The sequence below is a fragment of the Dama dama genome, chromosome 10 (genome assembly GCF_033118175.1).
Source record: "Dama dama isolate Ldn47 chromosome 10, ASM3311817v1, whole genome shotgun sequence".
Lineage (NCBI taxonomy): Eukaryota > Metazoa > Chordata > Mammalia > Artiodactyla > Cervidae > Dama > Dama dama.
In genome coordinates this window covers 14,882,640-14,905,609 of record NC_083690.1, presented here as the reverse complement: position 1 = coordinate 14,905,609, position 22,970 = coordinate 14,882,640, and the positions used below count along the sequence as shown (strand labels likewise).

At 42.3% G+C, this 22,970-nt stretch overlaps 1 protein-coding gene across 4 annotated transcripts in view; it reads left to right on the top strand.

Moving 5' to 3' along the window:
- Positions 1–22,970, top strand: part of PARN (poly(A)-specific ribonuclease) — a 176,075-nt gene that overhangs the window by 27,160 nt on the left and 125,945 nt on the right. For all 4 annotated transcript variants that reach the window (XM_061152875.1, XM_061152877.1, XM_061152876.1 and 1 more), the window contains 6 exons: positions 5,502–5,579; positions 9,610–9,653; positions 10,782–10,824; positions 11,520–11,595; positions 13,785–13,895; positions 14,201–14,270. In XM_061152875.1, coding sequence (XP_061008858.1) covers positions 5,502–5,579; positions 9,610–9,653; positions 10,782–10,824; positions 11,520–11,595; positions 13,785–13,895; positions 14,201–14,270 — 422 coding nt within the window. The remainder of the gene's footprint in view (positions 1–5,501; positions 5,580–9,609; positions 9,654–10,781; positions 10,825–11,519; positions 11,596–13,784; positions 13,896–14,200; positions 14,271–22,970) is intronic.

Sequence of the window (22,970 nt, the reverse complement as noted above, 5' to 3'; positions counted from 1 at the left end):
ACTGTGAAATGCCAAGTTATCACTGCAAATCCATCATCTGGTCACATTGATGTTAGAATGTTTTCCTGGTCTGGAGGGAGAAGTTAGAACTTCATAAAGATAGCTTGTTGTCATAATGTGCTCAGTGTGACATCGTAATTGCTGAATTACATCCAAACCATTTTTTCAGAAAGCATTTCTATTAAAATGCAGAAGAGGATTATACTGTGATGGCCTTATGTGGCTCCATGAAACTGATATTTATTATTCTCAAAACCAACAAGAAGCAGAATAGCAAACTAAAGAATATGAGGAGAAATAATCCAGTGTTTGAAACCTTGTATTCCTTCATTAAAAGAAATCTAGAGGATAAAAATAATTGTGTTGAATTCTTCCACTTAATTGAATCTTGTATCTTTGTTTTTAAAATAATCTTATTTATTTATTTATTTTGGCTGTGCTGGGTCTTTGTTGCCATGAGGGCTTTTCTCGTTTCGGCAAGTAGGGGCTACTCTCTAGTTGCGATGCGCAGGCGTCTCATTGCGGTGACTTCTCTTGTTGTGGAGCACAGGCTCCAGACCACGTGGGCTTCAGTAGTCACGGCACATGGGCTCAGTAGTTGCATCTCCTGGGCTCTAGAGCACAGGCGTGATGGTTGTGGCACACGGGCTTAGTTGCTCCCCAGCATGTGGGATCTTCCCGGGCCAGGGATTGAACCTGTGTCTCCTGTATTGGCAGGCAGATTCTTTACCACTACCCCAGAGAAGCCCTGAATTAATTATATCTTGATAACATTTGATGCATTTAAAAAATGTGTCAACTGTTTATGTAAATGTGCTGGAGGATTCTGTGATAGATATAGTAGATATTTTCCCTTGTTTCTTACATCCTTTAAGAAAAGAAGCACACCCATCTTGCAGAGAGAAACTGGGTCTTGCTGCTGGTTGTTCTGTTGAGTTACCCATCCAAGTCACACTGCTTGCCTGATGCTAAACTTCCTGGAGTCTGAGACTTCCTTGTCCTTGAGTAGCTGGCCTAGGGAGAAGGATTTGTCTCCCTGGAGGAGTCATCTTGTCCCTTAAATGCTGAGCCCTGCATCGGGGAAGCTTGAGGGCGGTGCTTCAGGAGTCCGTGGTTGTCTCAATAGTAGGTGCAGCCTTGTCACATAGGAGCACTTTTGGGGAAGCAGCCACTGGCCCTGGGAAGGGGTAAACAGAACTTAGACCTTGAGAGAGAGAAGGGCTGGCTCCTCAGGAGCTCTTTCAAGTAAATGATATTACTGGAACAGAATAGAACCAGGGATGAGCCTGGAGAAAAACAAAGGTGTGGGTCTCTTGAGAAGTAGCCACAAAGCTAGTTTAGAACTCAACATTTCAAAAAACTAAGATCATGGCATCTGGTCCCATCACTTCATGGCAAATAGATGGGGAAACAATGGAAACAATGACAGACTTTTTCTTGGGCTCCAAAATCACTACAGGTGGTGACTGCAGCCATGAAATTAAAAGACACTTGCTCCTTGAAAGAAATGCTGTGACAAACCTAGATAGCGTATTAAAAAGCAGAGACATCACTTTGCCAACAAAGATCCATATAGTCAAAGTTACGGTTTTTCTAGTAGTCATGTATGGATGTGAGAGTTGGACCGTAAAAAACGCTGAGCACTGAAGAATTGATGCTTTTGAACTGTGGTGTTGGAGAGAAGACTCTTGTGAGTGCCTTGGACTGCAAGGAGATCAAAGCAGTCAGCCCTAAACTAAAGGAAATCAGTCCTGAATATTCAGGGTCTGAAAAGACCCTGATGCTGGGAAAGATTTAAGGCAGAAGGAGAAGAGGTTGACAGAGGATGAGATGGTCAGATGGCATCACTGATTCAATGGACATTAATTTGGGTGAACTCCACAAGATGGTGGGGGACAGGGAAGCCTGATGTGCTGCAGTCCAAAGAGTCAGGATATGACTGATCAATAGCAACAAGATTGTGTGTATCCAGAGAAGCAGAGAGGGCTTCCCTGGTGGCTCAGTGGTGAAGAATCTGCCTGTAATGCAAAAGTCTTGGGTTTGATCCCTGGATTAGAAAGATCTCTTGGAGAAGGGAATGGCAACCCACTCCAGTATTCTTGCCTGGTATATTCCATGGACAGAGGAGCCTGGTGGGCTACAGTCTATGAGGTCACAAAGAGTTGGACATGACGGAGAGGCACACACACCCACACAGAAGCAGAGGGGAGTTTCTGGTTGTGTTTGCTTACATTATACACACCTAACCAGCCGTTTTCAGAGCAGTGGTGGATTGACTGAAGCTGTCCCTGAAACAGATGTGGGGCAGCAGTTGGCTTTGAGCTCCCATAACCAGCATGATGGTTTAGGGGGCTTTTCTAAGATGGGGGCATTTGTTTGCCTTGTAGAAACAATTCAGATCCTTTAGCCAGCTATGCCTCTATTTTTCCTCTCTGTGGTCCCTCTTCTGCAGAGTGATTCATGGCAAGTTGTGGACCATTCGTAGTGCGTGTCACAGAGCATACCGTGATAAAAATTTAGCCCTGTTTATTAGTGATCCAGACATTTAAAATTTAAGTCACATACTTTACAACTACTAACATAGTTGAGCTCTGTATAGCCAGTGAACAAGTAAACACTCTGTATTAGACCAGATTCTTTCCCCGTCATTCTTAGTAAGGAATCTGTTTTCTCTAGTTTTAAAAAAAATTCGTATTAATTTTTCACCCACAGAAAAGTTGCAAAACTGGTAGAGGATTTCTATACGCCCGTCACCTGGCGACACCTGATGTTACTGTCTTGTATAACCACACAGTTGCAAAACCATGAAATTAGCCTTGGTACAATATTATGAGCTAACTTGAATTTAACCTGTTTTTCCTCTAAGTCCTTTTTCTATTGATGGTTCTATCTAGGATCCCACATTGAGTTTACTTGTTATTTCTCCTTAGTCTTCTGCAGTCTGTAGTTTACTTTGTCTTCTATAACCTTGATGTTTTTAAAGAGTATTGATTGTAATTGTGTCAGGTGTCCCTTGGTTTGGATTTGTTTGATCTTTTCTCACGTAGGATTGAAGACACAGTTTTGGCAGGCAGACCACAGAAATGATGGTTCATGACGTTGACCCCCATCACTCAGTTCAGGTGGTGTCTGCTGGGTCTATGCACTGTAGAGTTACTGTTTTCCCTTTTGTAGTTAATAAGTATATTGGGGGCGATATTTTGAGATGCTGAAAACCCTGTTTTTTCTTGAGCTTTTGCCAGTGACAGCATCTGTCGGTGGATCTTGCCTGCAGCCGTCATTACTGTGGTATTCTAGTGGCGAGTTTGTGTTTCCCTCTTTGTCCATTTGTTTCTGGAAATCTTCTAGAAGAGCAGCCCCTGCTCCCCTTCTGTTAATCCTTTTTTTTTTTTTTTTGGACTCAGAGAAACTTACTTCATTCTACATATCTTTAAACAATTTATTTATTTGGCTGCAGCAGGTCTTAGTTGCAGCGTGCAGGCTCTCTAGTTGTGGCACACAGGCTTAGTAGTTGGGGCTTGCGGGATGAGTTACTCCAAGGCATGTAGGATCTTAGTTCCCTGATTAGAGATCGAACTGACATCCCCTGCAGTGGAAGGTGAATTCTTAACCACTTGACCACTAGGGAAGTCCCCATTGTATAGATTTATCTCTTAATTTAAAAACATTATTTATTTATTTATTTCTGGCTGTGCTGTCTTCATTGCCGCCTGTGGGCTTTAGTTGCAGTGGAGCAGGGGCTACTTTTCTCTGGTTGCGGTGCACGGCTTCCCGGTGCAGTGGCTTCTCTTGTTGTGGAGCATGGGCCCTAGAGATGCAGGCTTCTGACGTTGTGGCACACGGGCTAGCTGCCCCATAGCCTGTGGGGTCTTCCTGGACCAGCGATCGAACCGTGTCCCCTGCATTGACAGGTGGATTCCTAAGCCCTGGACCATGAGGGAGGTCCCTCTACAGATTTTAATCTAGTGTTCTTATCATTTATTTTGTTGCTCGGATGGTACCACATGGGCCATTGGTGCTTCTTCAGGCTGGCTCGCCTGTAACAAGCCCCTTCCTTTTCTGAGCACCTCCTTACTTTCTGACGTCACAAGATATTCCACACTCATCTTGTATCTTCCTTTCCTCAGCTCTAGAATCAATGACTTCTCCAAGGAGCCCGGGTTCCTTTTAGAAACCAAGTTCTGGTGCTGGGCTGCTGTGGTGTTACTACTACTAGTTCCCCTCCCTGCACGGAGCCGAGAATGATACATGTGTGTGGCCACGCGTGTTTACACACGTTGGTGTTTCCGTGTCTGACTTACATGCATATTTTAAAAAATGAATTTATACTGATACACGACAGATTCTAGTCCAGTACCACAGGGTTTACTTTTAACCTACTCTCTCTTCTTCTTTGTAACTTTTTTCCCTCCAACACTGGGAATTGCAGTTCTTGTTATCTGCTTTGTTGATGTTACTTCTGTTCTTCCCAGCCACCTTCAGTATGGTCGAGGGCTTCATTTATAATACAGTTAGGTTTATCTTTTAGGGCTTCCATTTTGGGTTTCTTCCTTCTCTGTGGTTTCGATCAATACTTGGTATCTTAGCACTGTATAGATATTCAGAATGGCCCACACACTGAGCTGAGAGGATAGCTCATCTGTTGGATTTGGGAGATTTTGTATAGAATTATTTATTTCAGAGGATTACGCTTACCTTTGTGAGTCAAGGAGTATTGCTCTGAAGGTCCACTGGGACATAGAGAAAAGCTCCAGATGCTTTATGTTAAAAATGCTGTCACCTGGCTAGCTAAATCTAAATTGATGTTCCATTTTTGCAGTTTAATTTTTATCAAAATGGACTAATTTATTGCACATATATTGTACCTCGTTGGTTGAAGAGCAGTGAATTTCATTGGAAACAATATTTCGAAACAAGCCCTGTGGAATTTGACATACATGATGAAGGAAATGAAAACATTCTATTTAATAAAGTTAGTTATTTTTTACCTTCTAGCATTGTTATGAGTGTGTCTTTTGAAAATGAGTGAGTTGTTTTGAAGAATACATTTCTGAAATAGATATTTGGAGTTTGTTCACAAATTATTTGACAGTTCAAGGTATCTAGCATTTTCAGTTACATTTTTGAGCTCTTTAATAAAAATTTTGCTACTTCTGATTCTTGTGTTAGTAAAAATTTTACTACTTCTGATTCTTTTGGGTAGAAAATGAATAAAATCAGAGAAAAAGATCAATGAAATCAAAGTCATTTGGAGCTTTTACTTTGCATTCTGGATTTTACACTAGAAGAGGAATGAAGCCAGCCCAAATTTCTTTATTTGCATATCTTTATACATTTTTTTTTCCCCTTAGTGTCAAAAAGTAAGTTTAGTACAAAATCCTCATGGAACCAAGCCATACATTTCAAGATACTTAGCATTTTCTGTTTTTTTGAGCTCTTCAATAAAAAGCCCTGATACAATTTTGCACCAAGGAGTCTTTCCTAACCTTGACTTTTTTCAGGGGAAGCTTGTCATTGGACACAACATGCTCTTGGATGTCATGCACACGGTTCATCAGTTCTACTGCCCTCTGCCCGCGGTGAGTGACTTGTCAGCCTGTGTTAAAAATTCTCATCTTCAATACTGAGAAAGTGTTCTTTGTGGGGTGCCGTTCCCTTGTCTGCACCTGTCCCCGAGGGACAGTCTCCTGCACTTGGTTGAATGTTTTTGAAGAGATTTTAAAGGATCTTCGGACATCTGCCATTGCTGGAGCGAGGTTAAACATTTGTTTCGTCTTGATGCCGGAGGTTTGTTTGCTCAGTTAGTGCTGAGCAGGGGTTGCTGAGCCGCAGATGTGGTCTTCAGGTTTGATACTGCTAACGTGAGCCACAGCAGGGCGCTGAAGCAGGGGTGGCTGGGGTAGGGGTGGGGGGCGGGGGTGGGTAGTGGTGCTAGAGGTCTGTAGACTGGGTCAGGTTGTGTAAAAGTCTTGGTTGCCTCTTGCAAGGTAACCCTTAGATTCTCTGTGGACCTTGGTGTTTTGGGACTCTTGGAGCCGTGCGATCGCAGGGCACCAAAGCACAGAGTCCGGGAGAAGGGCTTCTCTCTCTCTCCTCCTCTTCACTCCCTGACTGCCTAGGGCCTCATCTTACTGCTGCTCATCACTGCAGTGCCTCTCCTTCATTTACTCCCCATGTTTTCTGTCCTTTAGTGATCTCACCCGCCTTCTAGAACTTCAGTTGAAGACACCGACATCTTCCTCTCCAGCTGGCATCTCTCCTCAGATCCGGTCACAGTTTACACTGACCCCACACGTCTCTACCTGGGTAGCTTTCAGAATGAGTGGGGTTTAAAATTCATGTGTCACAAACAGGGTGTGCAACTTAACGTAACCTTTCTCTCCTTCTGTCTCCAAACCCGTTCTTTCTCCTGATTGCTTTACTGTAAATGATACCCAGTCACCAACATGGTTTTTAACATCTGTTTTGGCTCTTCCTCTGTCCCCCAGATCTGGCCAGTTAGAAAATCCTGGCAGTTTTGTCTCCAGGCTGTCTCTCACATCTGGATTCTTTCCATTTCAAGTAGCAAGTAGCCTTATTCCTCATCTGAAGTTGGCAAACTCCAGGCAGGATTCCCTGCCTCACTTTAACCTTCAGCCCATCCTTTAAACAGAGGTTGGCAAACTTTTTCTATAAAGGGTCAGATAGTAAAATATTTGGGGCTTTCCGGGCTGACTAGTCTTTGTCAGGACTCTTTAAGATTTTCATTGTCACCTGAAAACTGCTGTAGAATGCAGTGTGTCAACAAATGGGTATGACTTTGTCCCAGAAAAATTTTATTTAAAAATAGGTGATAGGCCAGATTGGGCCTGCAGACTGTGGTTTTCCAGCCTCTGCTTTAAACTATTGTACCACCAGATTTTTTTTTTAATTGGAAGATAATTGCTTTTCAATATTGTGTTGGTTTCTGCCATACAACAACTCGAATCAGCTATAATTATATATATATCCCCCCTCCCTCTTGAGCCTCTCTTCCCTCCCCCGACCCTGTCCCTCTAGGTCATCACAGAGCACCAGGCTGGGCTCCCTGTGTTACACAGCAGCTTCCCACTAGCTAGCTGTTTTGCACATGGTGGTGTCAGCGCTACTCAATTCGTCCTACCCTCTGCTTCCCCCGCCCTGTCCGCAAGTCCATTCTCTACTGCTGTGTCTGCGTATACCACCAGATTCACCTTTTACGGCTTCTGGATTGGATAATACCTACTTTAGAGTTCGGTGTCATTTATACATCTGCAAAGCCTCAGTTACTTCACGTTTCTCACAATGCGTCGTTCCTTCAGCATCTTGATTACTTTTCTTTGGAAAATTCCAACACTGAGTACCGCAGGTCTATTGGGAAGCCTGTTCCTATTTCTGCAGCCTATTGACTGAATAGTAGTAACCTTTCTCACGGCTTTTTGACCTTCAGAGCAGTGAAGTTATCTGTAAGGAAAGTGTATTTAATGCTGTGTTTATAGGTGTTTCAAACACCAAACAGAGCTTGGCTTGTAACAGGCATTAAGTACTGATTTAACAAATGAGTGTCTTCCAACTGTGTCAGCTTTGTAATCTCCTGATGTATGGCTCTGTCCACATCACTGACCCTGAGTTAAATTCTGAGTTAATCCCATGTTCTTTGTTTTTCTATACAGTTGATTCTTTTTAGCCTGGCATTATCAAGCCTTCTGTGATCTGGCCCAACCTTGTGTAGTCTGGACCCGTTTTTGTCCTTCCTCCCAGCCAGACTGACTCATTTTTCAACCCCCAGAAAACGTTGTGTGCTTTTGCATGTCTGTAATTTTTGGTATATGAAATCCTTCAACTTGAATTTCCTCTGGCTTTTCTCAGTGTTTGCTATTTACGGCTTTACCCATCTTACCCAGGTCCAGTGTGTGCCTCTTTGGGTGTACACCTTTTCCCTGCTTGCTGCCTTGCCCAAGAGTGATCTTTCCTTTCTCTGAACTGCCAGAGAACCGTGTACCTCTTCTGTTGCGTAAATTTTGCCTTTACATCTTACTCCACTTTTCTCCCTAAGTGATTCCCTCTTTGGACAGGGAGTGTGACCTTTTTATTATATGTGTCTAAATGCCTAGCATAGCCTTTGTATGTAAGAACTTAATCAATGTTATCTTGCATGTAGCTAGTTTTCAATCAAATTCTACTGGAAAGAGAATATGATTTATTGCAAAGTAGAAGGTGGGTTAGGGTAAGTGGTTTTATCCCTTGCTTTATTACTAAGGCCCGAGTATGTTATGTAACTTCTTTGTGTTCTGTCATTGTCAGAAGGAGAAAATGGTTTTCTTCCATCCACCTTTGGAAGAAGTGATGACAGTAAAGGAACAAGCCTAATTAAAATGATAGAACTTTTACATACACTGTTACCAAATGTTGTATTTAAAAGTGCACTAAAGAATCTATATTTGGGGGCAGGTTTTTAGGGGAAGAGTCTTTTCTTAAAAGTCTTGCTACTTCATTCAGCATGACCTTTTAGAAGGCATTGGTCTACCTTGCTATATGCTGACCCTGGAACTGGCCCTAATTCTAATTTTTTTCTTGCTTGTGAGACTTTCTAAACTGAGAGATTACACTCTTTATTGTCTTTTTGTTTGACTTAGCACTGAAACCGCTTATTCGTGTATTGTTCATTAATTTAACGATAGCCATTGAAAAGCTGGTAAATACTTCAAGCTAGCTAAATACAGACTGTATTTACAGGCTCGAAAAGCTAATGGGAAATGGCAGTTTCCTGTGAAGCATGAATAACGCTGAAGAGAACTGTAGTCACAGTGGGTCAGGAGTATGAGTAGGCAGTGCAGTATGGCAATTATGTATATAAATAAGTTAATTCAAAATGAGAGCAATCTCATTCCAGCTCTAGACTTCCTGATCAAATAAACTTGGGAAATGAATTGCCTAATTTAGGCATTTGCTATTGGTGCCACTTAAGCAATTTTCCAAGTAGTTAAAGCAAGAATCATGTGTATTGGAAAGTCTGTGTTTTAGTGGCCATTTTAACCAATATTTCAATGGTGTTTCCATTAAAAGTATGATCCAGTTTACAGTATGTCCATTTCCTGCATGAACCACTTTATTTTATTTTTTTAAGAATTTTATTGAAGTACAGTTGATTTGTAGTGTGTTCATTTCTGCTGTACAGCAAAGTGACTCAGTTAAACATAAATATTCCTTTTCACATTCTTGTCCATTATGCTTTATCACAAGATACTGTGAACCATTTTATTTAAATAACTCTACATGTCTCACTTTACGGTGAGTTGTGTAATAGAAGTATTACTGATAGTTTTCTACATATAATAGAAACCCTTTTCCCGAACTCTTCTGTTTCAGCCATAAAATGCTCACATATCTATTTTGTTTATGCAGAATTTTAGTATCAGGTCATATGATTCCCAATCAGTGAGGAATTGCCCAAATTTTTAGATATTAGTGAGAAATGGGCCTGACGGTTTAGCTTCAGGGGCCTGTGTTGGTATCATGGTTTGAGAAGAGAACCATGGGACTTGAAATATTTGTTTTAAATATTGCAAATATACCAGTAAAATCATAACAGGTCACGTTCTTGTTTTTTAGGACTTAAATGAATTTAAGGAGATGACAACATGTGTTTTCCCCAGGTAAGCTTTCCTTGAGGATTTGCCTTTGGTTTAAAACAGCCATCTGGGCATCCATAATTACACAAAGGTATACAGTAATTTATTAAAACCATTAGATCATGGTCACAATTCAGTTTTCATAAGCTGGAAAATGGCTTAATAGCTCCACCTTGCTGATGGTTTGCTTTTACAAATGTTGATGATGTTTGTTGTTAAAATGTAAAAATCAGAATTTGACCCAAGGGTGAAAATGGACAGCAGCTGCTTTTTTTCTCATCCTGCCTCTGAGGGACCTGTGAGGTCTGCTTGAGTTGGCGCTTACCTACCTTGTCTGTTGGGTGAACCTTGTCACAGTGAAGCATCCAGTTGAGGGTATTCAGTTGAGTATTGAAGACAGTTGAATATAGAGTTGGATAGAGTTGGATATGTTGAGAGTATCCTGTCATCGGTCAAAAACTGCCTGGCTAGAGAACTCCTTTTTCTCAACTTTGTCAGTGCCTTAGCCTGTTGGTGTTGTCCATGGTTAGTATGGTGTGTTCTGATAGATCCCACGTCAGCCGCATGGAGCCCTCAGAGCAAGAGTCTGTATCCGAGGACCTGTCTGCAGAGGGCTTGGAGCAGTCGCTGTTTCAGCCAGACTGTTTCTGCCCAATTATCTGCAGTACTTGTATTTATGTGAGAGGAAATAGTATTTTCCTACGAGTGTGTGTGTGTGTGTCTCTTTTTTTTCTATCGCAATCTCTGAAGCAGAGTAGTGAGAAATAACAGTTGTATGAGACTGCAAATGCAGTTTTTGACCCTCTAGGATACTATATGGTACAGATCTGGATAGTGGTAGGAGAGGATGAGAGCTTGGGAGCATCAGCCCTGCAGCAGTGTTTGAGCCACGTGCAAACACATGAGGATGTTTGACTCACCCCGATGTCAGTGTGAGCCCGCGCCCTCTGGAGCGTGTGCTCTGGCTGTGGGCTTCCTGCAGCCTTGTGATGAAGTGCCCGGGTGAGGGGACCTCATCCACAGTCCGACGTGGTGGAGACGCAGATGCCTGATGTGCCTGATGCCCCCGTCCACTGTTATTCATTGGAGTAAAGTACATTTTGAACATTGCTGTCCATTGTTTACCTTTTTAAAAAATTCTTCTGTTTTTAGGCTCTTGGATACAAAATTGATGGCCAGCACACAACCTTTTAAGGTATTTTAAAAATCAGAATTATTATTGATAAATTATAGTTTGAAATTTTCCAGATTGCTGCTTACAGCTTTAGAATTCTGGTCAATTAATGAATGTCATTTTCCAATACACCTTCTCCTTAACCACCTTTTGTTCTCTGAAAAAACAAAAAAGATAAAAAAGAAATTGAGGAAAGACTAGAAATAAATACATCAAATGTCAATAGCAGTTGTCTTTGGGTAGTGGAACTGTGAGGGTTTTTTCCTTCTGAATGTAAATTTTTTATGTTAAAACATATAATGAATTTTTGAATAGATTACAGATGCATACACTCTTTCCTTTTCCTTATTTTACATATTTTGGGTATATAGTCTAATCAAGAGAATTCAGGTAAAAATATAATCATTTGCTTCTTTCTGAAGTGACTTTATATGGCTGAGTGAAATGAATGCCAGAACAGTATAGCTTTCTGGCCAAAGGTCTGTAGATACTTAACACATCTATAAAAACTTTTCATGTGGCTGTACTTTCCATATGGTGGAAATTAAACTTGTGGTTTCTCTCTTATATTGAGAAGAAGGACTCCTGTGTTTCTTTAAAGAACACAAGGGGGCAGTACTAGGTACTTTTTTTTTTTGGTCCTGATTGTTCATGAATCTCTAGTAAATGTTGCTCTGAGATGATGACAGCTCCTCCCTGTGTTTCCTGGTTTGCAGGATATCATTAACAACACATCCCTTGCAGAATTGGAAAAGCGGTTAAAAGAGACACCTTTCAACCCTCCTAAAGTTGGTAAGAATATAAATGATCGTAGAAAGCTCCACACTCTCAATGATAATTATGGATGTCTATTATGGAAGAAAGGTAAAACTATTCTAGAAACTAAATAAATTGTACATTTATAAATTTTGGCTGAATTAACTTGCTCATACCCTTGGTTGAGTTGCTGTTTTCTAAATAAAGATGGTCTTCTAATCCTAACTCTACCTTGCACGGGTAGGATTGAGTAGCCTGTTTATTGAGAAGTTTAGCAATGGCATCTTCAGGACTTTTTGTTTCTTAATCTTGGAATTGTCCCCAAACTTTATGGGTCTTCCTTTTGGTTTAAGCGAAGACAAAGAGCTGGTGATTAATTGTCAGGGGTAGAGTGAAAATATACTTTTTGTCTCAGGAAAGCCCAAGAACTGGGTTTACAGATGAGGAAGGAGGGGGCTTCACCTCTGCCTCCTTCAGAGGTAGCTTAGGCACTGGACAGCAGTGGTGAGGAAAACCAGAGAAGGGAGGGACGTTTCTCCGGGGTGGAAATGTTTGCCATATCTGGCCATGGTTCCACCCATGTGTTTGGTGAACCTTTCAGGTGTTAGTTACTTCCTTGGTTCCTGTTGATCTCAGTCATGCTGCTGGTATTGTAATTAACATCCCATTAGATGTAGCCTGCAGCTTCCTGAGAAATTGATAACAGGGCTAATGGCTCAGAAATTGACAATGGAAGGTACTAAAGCAGCCAAGAATACAGTTATTTGCTTCCCTTTCTGGAATAGTCCAAAAAAGGAATTAAGAAAAGGGTGGGGGGAGAAAACCTAGACCTTTCCTCTAATAATATAATGGGCAGTATAATGGAAATAATTGATTTTGGAAATAAGTGTCTCAGCTGGTAGTAGAATAGAGGCCATGACTTAGTTGGCTATCACGTTAAAACAGTTTTTTTTTTTAAGCTTAAAATCTAATATTCGATACTTACTGAGGTTAAAGAATTCTTGCTTAAAGAGCATTGTATTGATATAAAAACAATTATAGCTTTTTCATTGTTAATTTCCACTCATGCTTTTGATTCTGTTGTAACGTTTTTGATACTCACTTACAAAATGGTTCTAGGAAATAACTATTTATGAATTACAGTTTTATCGCATTATTTCTACATAATATTCCAGTAAGGAGAGTTTAGTCTAAAGCAGGTTCAGCAAACCTCATTCTCTCAGCATCTGTCAATATCATTGTGACCAGAGAGGCATGTCATAAAACTGTCTCTCCCATGAAGATGTGCCATGTTTGCAAGGGCAGCATTACAGCAAATTCTGATCTGTTTTTGGACTTGGTTGTGCTTTCCATCTTTGTATCTGTGAGCTCGGAGACATAGTGAAGGACACTATTGACTTGAACTGCCAACCTTGATGGGAATCTTTGGCTTTTGGGGAGGGTGAGCTGGAGTATTGTCAGATAACAATTACAGAGTGTTTACCATGTACCAAACATGGCATGAGAGCTTTACTTAAGTGAGCTCATTTGATCCTCACAAAAGCCTAACAAGGGGGCTCTGATTGTCATTGCCCTTCTACCATGGTAGAGGCCCAGAGGGGGCAACGTGTCCAAGATCACGTAACAGCTAAGTGATGGAGCAGAGATTCAAACTCAGATGGTGGACGCTGGGGGCCATGCTCTTAGCCATTGCTCTGAGGTCCCCAACCTCCAGGATCTAATGCCTGATGACCTGGGGTGGTGCTGATTTAATAATAATAGAAATAAAGTGCACAATAAATGTAATATGCCTGAATCATCCCCAAACCACCTTCACCCCCATGGAAAATTTGTCTTTCACAAAACTGGTCCCTGGTGCCAAAAACATTGGGGACAACTGCTCTGAAATACCCCTTGCGTCCCAATCAGAGGAGGAGTCATGGTCACAAGAGTGAGTTATGCATGGTTGTAAATAGTATCCAACAGCATGCAGTTGGGAGGCCTGCAGCTGAGTCTTTGATAATGTAACTAAGACACTTCTCTAGTCCAGACCAAAGCCCTCATTTTCAGTGACTCTGTTATCTCAAGGTCTTGTGTGGAGAGAATTAAGAAGGAGATAGCTTTCTTTCTGCTTATTTAGGGTGTTTCTGCCGCACAGACATCTGGGTTTGGCAGGGCAGCATGCTTACCAGTCTTGATGATTTGTGATGACCTTGGGAAGACTGTGTTTTCTTTTTTCTCTTTAGAAAGTGCAGAAGGCTTTCCGAGTTACGACACGGCTTCTGAGCAGCTCCACGAGGCCGGCTATGATGCTTATATTACAGGACTGTGTTTCATCTCCATGGCCAACTACCTAGGTACACGCTGTACCTGCCTCTGTCATCACACCATGGTCCCCAGGGGAATCTTCCCTGTCTACCCTTTCCCTGGGATCCACTCACCCAATAGAAAGTGGGAGGGTTTTGAGGGAGGAGGGGGAGGGGGCTGGGTGGGGATGGGGAGTGCACAGGAAGAACCATCAAATGCTTACCTGGGGTTGTGGTACTTGGTCCACATGAACACTTATTTTACCCTTGCGGAACTGTACTGTTGATTTCAAGATATTTTTTTCAGGCTTTGTCTCCTTGACTGTTTGTGATATTCTGTTTCTTTTCTTCATTAGGTTCTTTTCTTAGTCCTCCAAAGAGTCATGTATCTGCCAGATCAAAACTCATCGAACCTTTTTTTAACAAGTAAGTAATCAGAGTCCCAGGGCCCCAGCATCCTCTCCTGGTGGAAAAGCGCAGTATCTGGGATGTCGGTGAGGGGTGACTGGGAGTTCTTGGGCATTTTTAGATAAGATATTTCTCATATCTGGTGACTCAGATGTTTTTTGAAAAATAGAAGTTGACGTTTTCAAAAAGAATGTATTCAATATATTGGCTAAAAAAAAGAAAAAAGAAAACATTATGAAAGGTAGCACGTCTCTTCCAAGACAAAGGACTGGTGGCTTCAGAGTTTAAATGACCCACGAGGGAGACTCTGTGTATGTGTCTGTGTACACAGTCAGACCTAACTAACCCCAACAGGCTTTACAAGTGAGATTATTTTTCATGCTTACATTATTACATAACTAAACAACGTCCTTTCTATGAAGATGTTGGTTACACAAATGACTTCTAAGATAACCTGTGGAGCAGTTTTGATGGTCATTGCATCCCAAGCCCTCATCTGAATGGATCCGGTGAAGTTGCACCTTCACGGTCGGAGGAAGTCAGTGTGATTGTAGGGAAACGTCTGCTTTCAGAGCATTTCCAAATAATCTCTAGATTGTCACTTCAAAGCGAGGCTGGCGCTTTCTTGGCACAGTTGAGACTAAAGTTGTGAATGTGATCATCAAGCCGGCCACAGCCTGACTTTGTGCCAGGGCCCCAGGCCTTCGTCTCCACCCCGGCTCTCTTCGCAGGGCTGGTTCTGGGAGGTTTAGGTGAGCCAGACAGAAGTGGGCAGCCCACATCACTCACCACTTCTGAGAGAGCCATTTCAGGGTCGGCTTGGTGACATCATTTCCTTATATTGTATGCGGCATTTTACATGTCTATCAGTGCTTTCCCAAGTAAGAATGCCGTCTCCTCCGGAGTTTATAAATTCTTTTATCCCAGTGCTTGTTCATAGGTGCCATGCTGCAGAGTCAGAAGTTAATTCCAAACATCTGGATTCCTACAGGTTTGGAATTTTTGTAGTCTGAGTTAGTGAATTCTGTCATCCTGTGGCTTCTTCCTTTTTAAATCTTTGTTCTTTTCTGTGGAAGTTCAGAGGTAAATGTGTTTGATTTTTCAAAAACATCTTTCACTTCAAAAAAAAATCTTTCAAAGAGGACTGGGTTAACAATGTAGTGTATATTGAAAATTAAGTTGAATTTTTCTGCATGGAAAATTAGTTCTGCCACCAGTTGAGTTCTTGCTATCCAGTTCACAGTGGGATTTTCTAACCCCTTAACTCTAAATGGGGGCAGTGTTTATCTTTGTAAATCTTAGGCCCGCTTATGGCATCAACCATGGAATCTGTGAGTGACACTAAATACATTTGGATTGTGGCCTTTCTGGCATTTTTATGCATGTGATGTTAAGTTTGTCATTCAGCAGTATTTTGCAACTGGGGAGATGTTTACTCCCATTTAAATATTTAAAACAACAATCCTGCTTCTGCACTAAAATCAGCTCCTAATAAAGTCAGGTGATGGTTGCAAATGGGGGTAGATAGAGGCTGTCTCTTGTTTATCAGATATCTGTGTGGCCAAAATGAAGAGCAGTCAAAGTAGGCTTTGGTTTATAAATTTAAGTGAAGTGAAAGTTGCTTAGTCATGTCTGACTCTTTGCAACCTCGTGGACTATAAAGTCCATGGAATTCTCCAGGCCAGAATACTGTAGTGGGTAGATGTTCCCTTCTCCAGGGGATCTTCCCAACCCAAGGATCGAACCCAGGTCTCCTGCATTGCAGGAGGATTCTTTACCAGCTGAGCCACAAGGGAAGCCCTTTAAAAGTTTAAATAAGACTTTATATATTTCTAGATCAATTTAGTATTGCTAATTATGTGCAAAGATATTACTCAGAAGAACTGGGCAGTAAACACATAACTTTAACATGGGACTGGTGTCCATTCAGATTATTTTTTTGCTAAAACCTAGATGCATACCAAAAACAGTTGAGATTTAGGAATCTTCCTGTGATATTGGACTGAAAATTCTTGCCCAATTTGATTTTTTTCTCTATTTTTCCCTATCTGTGAAGGAAGAATTGTTTCTTTATCTTTGAAGGGAAAAAGATCCTAGCAGGATTTAAAGTGCAAAATAAGGACTATTTTTATTCTATATTGGACTAGCTTGGTTAAGTATAGCCACCCATTCTGAACCTGTTAAGAAAGTGGGAAAAGCAGTGGCTTTTGATGTTGTGAGTGGATGCATGTTCAGTTGCTCAGACGTGTCCAACTTTCTGTGACCCCTTCGACTGTAGCCCACCAGGCTTCTCTGGCCATAGGATTTCCCAGGCAAGAATACTAGAGTGGGATTCCATTTTCTCCTCCAGTGGATCTTCCCGACCCAGGGATCAAACACGCATCTCCTGCATCAGCATGTACATTCTTTACCACTGCACCACTAGGAAGCCAGTATTGACCTCATTCTTACTTAAATGCAGGTTTCATTTATGATATTAAACCTTGATTTTATTACTTTTCTTCAAAATTGCTCTTGTAAAAAGCTGTGCAACAATTGCTATCAGTGTTATCTCAAGCAGTTGATTTTAGAAGAATCTAAATTTTTCTGAGGGTTTATTTGTTTTTGTTGTTATTCAGTCACTAAGTCGTGTTGGACTGTTTGCAACCCCATGGAGCACAGCATGCCTGGCTTTCCTGTCGTTACCTCCCAGAGTTTGCTCAGACTCATGTCCACTGAATCAGTGATGCCATCCAACCATCTCATCCTCTGTCACACTCTTCCTCCTGTCTTCAGTCTTTCCTAGCATCAGTCTTTTCCAATGAGTCGGCTCTTTGCATTAAGTGGCCAAAGTATTGGAGCTTCAGCTTTAGTTTCAGTCCTTCCAGTGAGTATTCAGGGTTGATTTCCTTTAGGGATGACTGGTTTGATCTTGCTGTCCAAGGGACTCTCAAGTGTCTTCTCCAGCACTGCAGTTTGAAAGCATCAATTCTTTGGCGCTCAGCCTTCTTTTTGGCACCTGGCTCTTCTCAATGTAGGCTTAACCAAATACGCATAGCCCTAATAAGAATTTGGGTGGACATGAGACGACTTACACGTGTAAATAATATTTTGCTTTGCTCTCACGAGGTTTATGTTTAAAAAGTAGACCTTGAGTGGAGATAAACCCAGCCTATTTCTGCATTATTTTAAATTAGCATCTGACTGTGTTAGGTGTGCCTTTTGGGGAAGCTTTACCGAGTCAGCTATTGAGAAGATCCCAAGACAGTTGGTGCTTGAGCAGATTGCAGAGATGGAGTGTAGTACAGGGCACTTTCTAAGCCCAATTTGTCCAGGGAAATGTCCCGGCAGGACTTTGCAGGGTACCATTTGTCTCTTTCCTTTCCTGGGCTCCTTGTGTGTTTCTCCCTTCTTTTTTGGACTCAGAATGAAAGTCCTAAGATTGCTGAACGATGGAAATTGGGATGAGACCACTGCTAATGACAGGCTGTGTGCAGCGTGCTCTTCCTCTATGTTGCGGGCTCTCTGCTCAGGAAATGGTTTACCTTCTTTTATGACCTTGGTCAGTTTTCATCAATGCATAGAAAACCAGACTTAGAGAAGATCCTTTGGTCAAATCCTTTTAGGCCCGGAAGGAGCTAAAAATACTCTGTGCTTATACTTTTTGTTGCACAACAGAAAGCACATAATCAGACTTCAGTGTTATGTTTTATTAACAGCCACCTGTTTCTGCAAGACACCTTGAGCGCTCTTGTATTAATAGATAACCTTTTATGAAGGGTTTTGGGGAAAGGTTATTTTCGATTTTCCTCAGTTCTTAGAAGGAGGAAGGAAATGAACATGTATCTTATTTTGGCCAGTCTCTAAGTAGTGGGATTAAAAAGGAAGAGGTGCCTGCACTCTGCTGTAAAGGACAGCTGCGTCATGCTTGGCACAAGTGTTCTGAATTTTTTTTAAATTTTCTTTTAGAAGTCTCTTGAATTTGTTACAGTATTGCTTCTGTTGTTTATGTTCTGGCTTCTTGGTGATGAGGCATGTGGGATCTTAGCCCCGGGCCAGGGATTGAACCCACAACGCCTGCTTCAAAAGACAGATTCTTAACCACTGGACCACCAGGGAAGTCCCACAGCATTCTGAATTTCAACGGGAGTCTTCCTAGGATGACAGGGCCATGTGTTCCATCTAAGCTGAAGATAAGACAATTCATTTCCTCCTCTGTAAAAACAGGACTGGAACTACCCCCCTCCCATGTAAGTTATAGAAGTCACATGAGATGCTAAAGGACTTTGATAGTTCCTCAGACTTAGTAGGTGGCCAGGGTCTATTATTTTCCTTTCCTGAAGTACAAGAGAATTTGACATGCTGGGAAATTCAAAACAGTAGATATGGTAGCAGCATGTGTTTTTATGTTTTAAGTTTCATGATAGAGAAGAAAATGGATTGAAGTGCTGATTTAAAACTGGAGCAAATGTGAAGCATCCACTTTCCCTGTACTCACCTTTTAGTGTTTGCTTAGGAAAAATCAGAGGACAATGAAGTATGTCAGATTGGTACATAACAGAAGTAAGATTGCTTTGATTTGAAGCATTTTAGAAAGTTTTGTTATGCAGATGAATCCAGCAATTTATGGAAGGTTGTATAGCTACACAAAGCAATGATAAGTGGCGAGTGGGAGGAATGATTACGGCGCCTGAGATAAAGCACACTGATGTCTTCTCCCTTTTCCTCCATGGAGAGCAATCATGTGTGGGCAGTAAGTTCTTTCTGCTGATATGCCTGTGCTTCACCTTTAACATCAGAGAGATTTTTTAAACTGAAGGGTTGTAGAAAAACAAAATACTTCAGATCCGTGCGAAACCTCCTCTCGCTGGTGCTGGACGGAACCACGCTTATTGTGTCAGTTACCAGCAGCCACCCTTCACGTTGAACCATGTCGTTCACTGGTGACCCACGTGTCCGGAAGTGCAGATCCTGCTCGTCTTTCATGAGAGCAGTACTCGGCCCCTGCAGGGCAGCTCTCACCTTACCCTCTGCTGTCCTGCCGGCCTCTTCTCATACAGAGGAGTAAGAGGCGCTGGAGCAACAAGAGGGCGAGGCCGGTCTGCCTTGAGCGCGTGCTCAGGCGCTCAGACTGAGTGTCCGACTCTGTCACGCCACTGACTGTAGCCCGCCAGGCTCCTCTGCCTGTGGGTTTTCAGGCAAGAATACCGGAGGAGTCTGCCAATTCCTCCTGCAGTGGATCTTCCTGACTCAGAGATCAAACCCGCGTCTCTTACATCTACATTGGCAGGTGGATTCTTTATTAATGTGCCATCTGGGAAGCCTCCCAGCAATTGCTGTTGGGTTTTAGCATCCTGGGTGAGGGAGCCAATATATCTTCATTGAGATCCTGGTAATCTTGGGTATCAAGTCCATTGTGGTTCTTTTTTTTTTTTAATAATTTAATTTGTTTATTTTTGGCAGTGCTGGGTCTTCGTTCCTGCTCTGGCTTTCTCTAGTTGGGGTGTGTGGGGGCTACTTTGGTTGCAGTGCTCGGGCTTCTCGTTGCAGTGGCTTCTCTTATTGCAGAGCATGGGCTCTAGGGTGCTTGGGCTTAGTAACTGTGACCTGTGGGCTCAGTAGTTGCGTTGCATGGGTTTAGTTGCTCCGCGGCACGTGGATCTTCCCAGATCAGGGATGAAACCCTTATCTCCTGCATTGGCAGGTGGATTCTTTACCACAGAGTCACCAGTGAAGCCCATGAGTCCATTGTTTTAAGTGTTAGAGTAATTTCCCTCAAGAGCTTTCCAGCTTTACAACATAAGTGAGAGGTGCAAGACAGTTTGTGCTGTTGGGAAGGCCTACCTGTGACTGTCACAGTGCTCAGCATAATGGGTTTCCATATGCGTTTCACGTGTTAAAATCATTTGGTTAATTTCTCCAGTAGAACTGCCTCACTTCAGGGTCCTGTGTAGTAGAGAGCAGTTGTGGTCTGTGGGATCAGGTACCTGGATTTGAATCCCAGCCCTGCTCCTTATATCTGGACCCCCTTGAGCAAGTTACCCTCTGTGTGCCTCAGCTTCCTCATCTGTAGTTGAGAACGATGGTGCCCATTGGATAGGGTTGCTGTCAGAGTGCCACGGGAGAATGTGTATAAAATGCACAGTGCCTGACATGTCATAGGCTTCAGTCAGCTTGTCACTGCTTTGGGGACATTTATACTTTGAAGACTTCTGTTGACCAAATGCTGGGAACAAATGGAGAGCTTTTCGTTTTTAAAGAAAATACCATATAGTCATATCTTTAGTACTGTAGGCCTCCTATAAGGTGGGCTTTGTATTCAGTTATGAGCCTTGATCAGAAAAAAGAGGGATAGCGGGATAAAGCATGCTTGTAACTCAGTGGTGCTCAGGAAGATTTGCATGTATGTCTTTTTGCTTTTTATTTCCCCCTTTGAGGCATATGGTTATATCTCAGTCTGGGCTGGGCAGCATTTCAAGTTGTAGGTTTTTATTGGGAGAGGAAAGTAAAGAAGTAGCATTTACTAAGTGACCCTTTGAAAGTGGTTTCTTTTTTTTTTTTTTTTTTAACAGCTTTATTGGGATATAAATTTGCACGCCATGCAATTCACCCGTTTAAAGTGTACACTTCAGTGGTTTGGGGTATATGACATTATGCATTTTTTTTTTTAATTATGGTAAACTATATGTAACATACAATTTGCCATTTTAATGATTTTTAAGCGTACAATTCAGTGGCAGTAAGTACATCCACAGTGTTGCACAGCTGCCACCACTATCTGTTTCCAGAACTTTTTCCTCACCCCAAACAAACTCTGTGGTCATTAGGCAGTGATTCCCCATCCCCCTGCTCCCCTCAGCCCCAGGTAAACCTCTCACCTGCTTTTCTGTTGATGAATTTGTCCTTTTGTGAGCTGTTTCTTCTTGAGCAACTCATTGCTTCAGTGAGATCTTCATCTATTGAAACAATACCTTGGGTTTCCCAAATCAGTAGGATGGAAATAATCTCCAAGCATTGGCTTGGTTTGATTGCCCCGAAAGTGACGCCCTGATTCTCATGAAGGTGAAGGACAATGTGAGTCTGCCTTGAGCGTGGGGCTTCTTAAGACTGGAAACTAGTGCTTGTTTGCAAACTAGTTGTTGAGTTCTCCCAGCAAGGGCTGCTTGCCTCAAACTGATATTGCCTTACCTAATTTCTGCCGTGCAACCTTGTTTTCCCAAGATTTATCAGGCAAGCTGCTTCTGTGGCTTTATCAGAGGCCACTTTTTAGAGACACCTTAAGGGAAACCCACACCACATGCCTCTGCCTGGTGCGCTAGCCCCGTGGGCCCCTTCTGCCCTTGTATTGGCTCTGGTTGCTTTAAAGTACATGTCTCTCTAGCTTAACTTGTTTATCATTACAATTTGTAGAGGTTAGAAAAAATCAGTCCCTGGATATATGTTTAAGCAGCTTGCCTCCTCCTTAGCAGGATATCATCGTAGTTTCCTGTGATTCCTATTTGAATCTCCACAAGCGTGGTAGGTGACCTGAAACAACAGACATTTATTCTTTCACAGTTCTGGAGGCCAGAAGTTTGAAGTTAAAGTATAGGTGTGGCTGTGCTCCTCCCACAGGCTCTGGGAAGGATCTGTTCCTTGCCTCTCTAGCGCCTGGGGATGCTGGCACTCCTTGGCTAGTCACCATGTCACTCCAGTCTCTGCCTCCCCCTCTGTGTGTATCCTGTCTCCCTTTTTCTTTTGTAAGGACAGTTGTGATGGTATTTAGGGTTCACTTGGATAGTTCGAGATATGTCCTCATGTAAGGTCCTTAACCTAATTTCTAGTTCCATCTGCTAAGATCCTTTTTTCAAATAAGGCAGCATTCAGAGGCTCTGGGAGTTAGGCTGTGGACCTCGCTTTCTGGAGGCCCGTTTATAGGTATGTTGGTAGTAAAGCCAGTGTTCTTAGGTAGTCCTTGCCTTGCCTTGGCCCTGGCTGTAAGCAGGTAGGTCATGGTTATTTCCAAGACTGTTTCACAGTTAATTTATATGAGTCAGAGGTTAGCAGTTTACCCTAAGAAATTTACAAGAAAAGAAGTGAAGAGAGGTGAAGTTGCTTAGTCCTGTCCGACTCTTTGCAACCCCATGAACTGTAGCCCGCCAGACTCTTCTATCCATGGGATTTTTCAGGCAAGAATACTGGAGTGGGTTGCCATTTCCTTCTCCAGGGGATCTTCCCAACCCAGGGATCAAACCCAGGTCTCCTGCATTGTAAGCAGACTCCTTACTGGTTGAGCCACGAAGGAGTTTAGACTAGCTGCCAAATATCTTCTCCACTGAACATCTTCCATGGTTCAGAGTGTTTCACCCACAGCGACTGTAATTTCTGACAGCATCCCTGAGGAGGTAGGTAATAAGGTCCCCCATTTGCAAGCTGAGGCCATCTGCCACGGGCCCCAGAAACAGTTGAGTCAGGGACAACCCAGGTCTGTCCTCAGCTGGGGATAGGATTCTTCCTGCAAAGCATCATTCTCTAAAAGAGACAGCTCAACAGTTAGTAGGACATTTTCTTAAGAGACAATGCTAGTATCGCTGAAAGATTTCTTTCTCTGCATGTTTGGTTTGGGCAGTGATTCTAAAAGATGTTGACTTGGACCACCGGATCGAGTGTGACCAGTTTCCTCTGACATTTTACAATCTGCTGTTTTATAGGTCCAGCACACGTTGCCTTTGTACAATGTTTAGTTTAACACTTTTATTT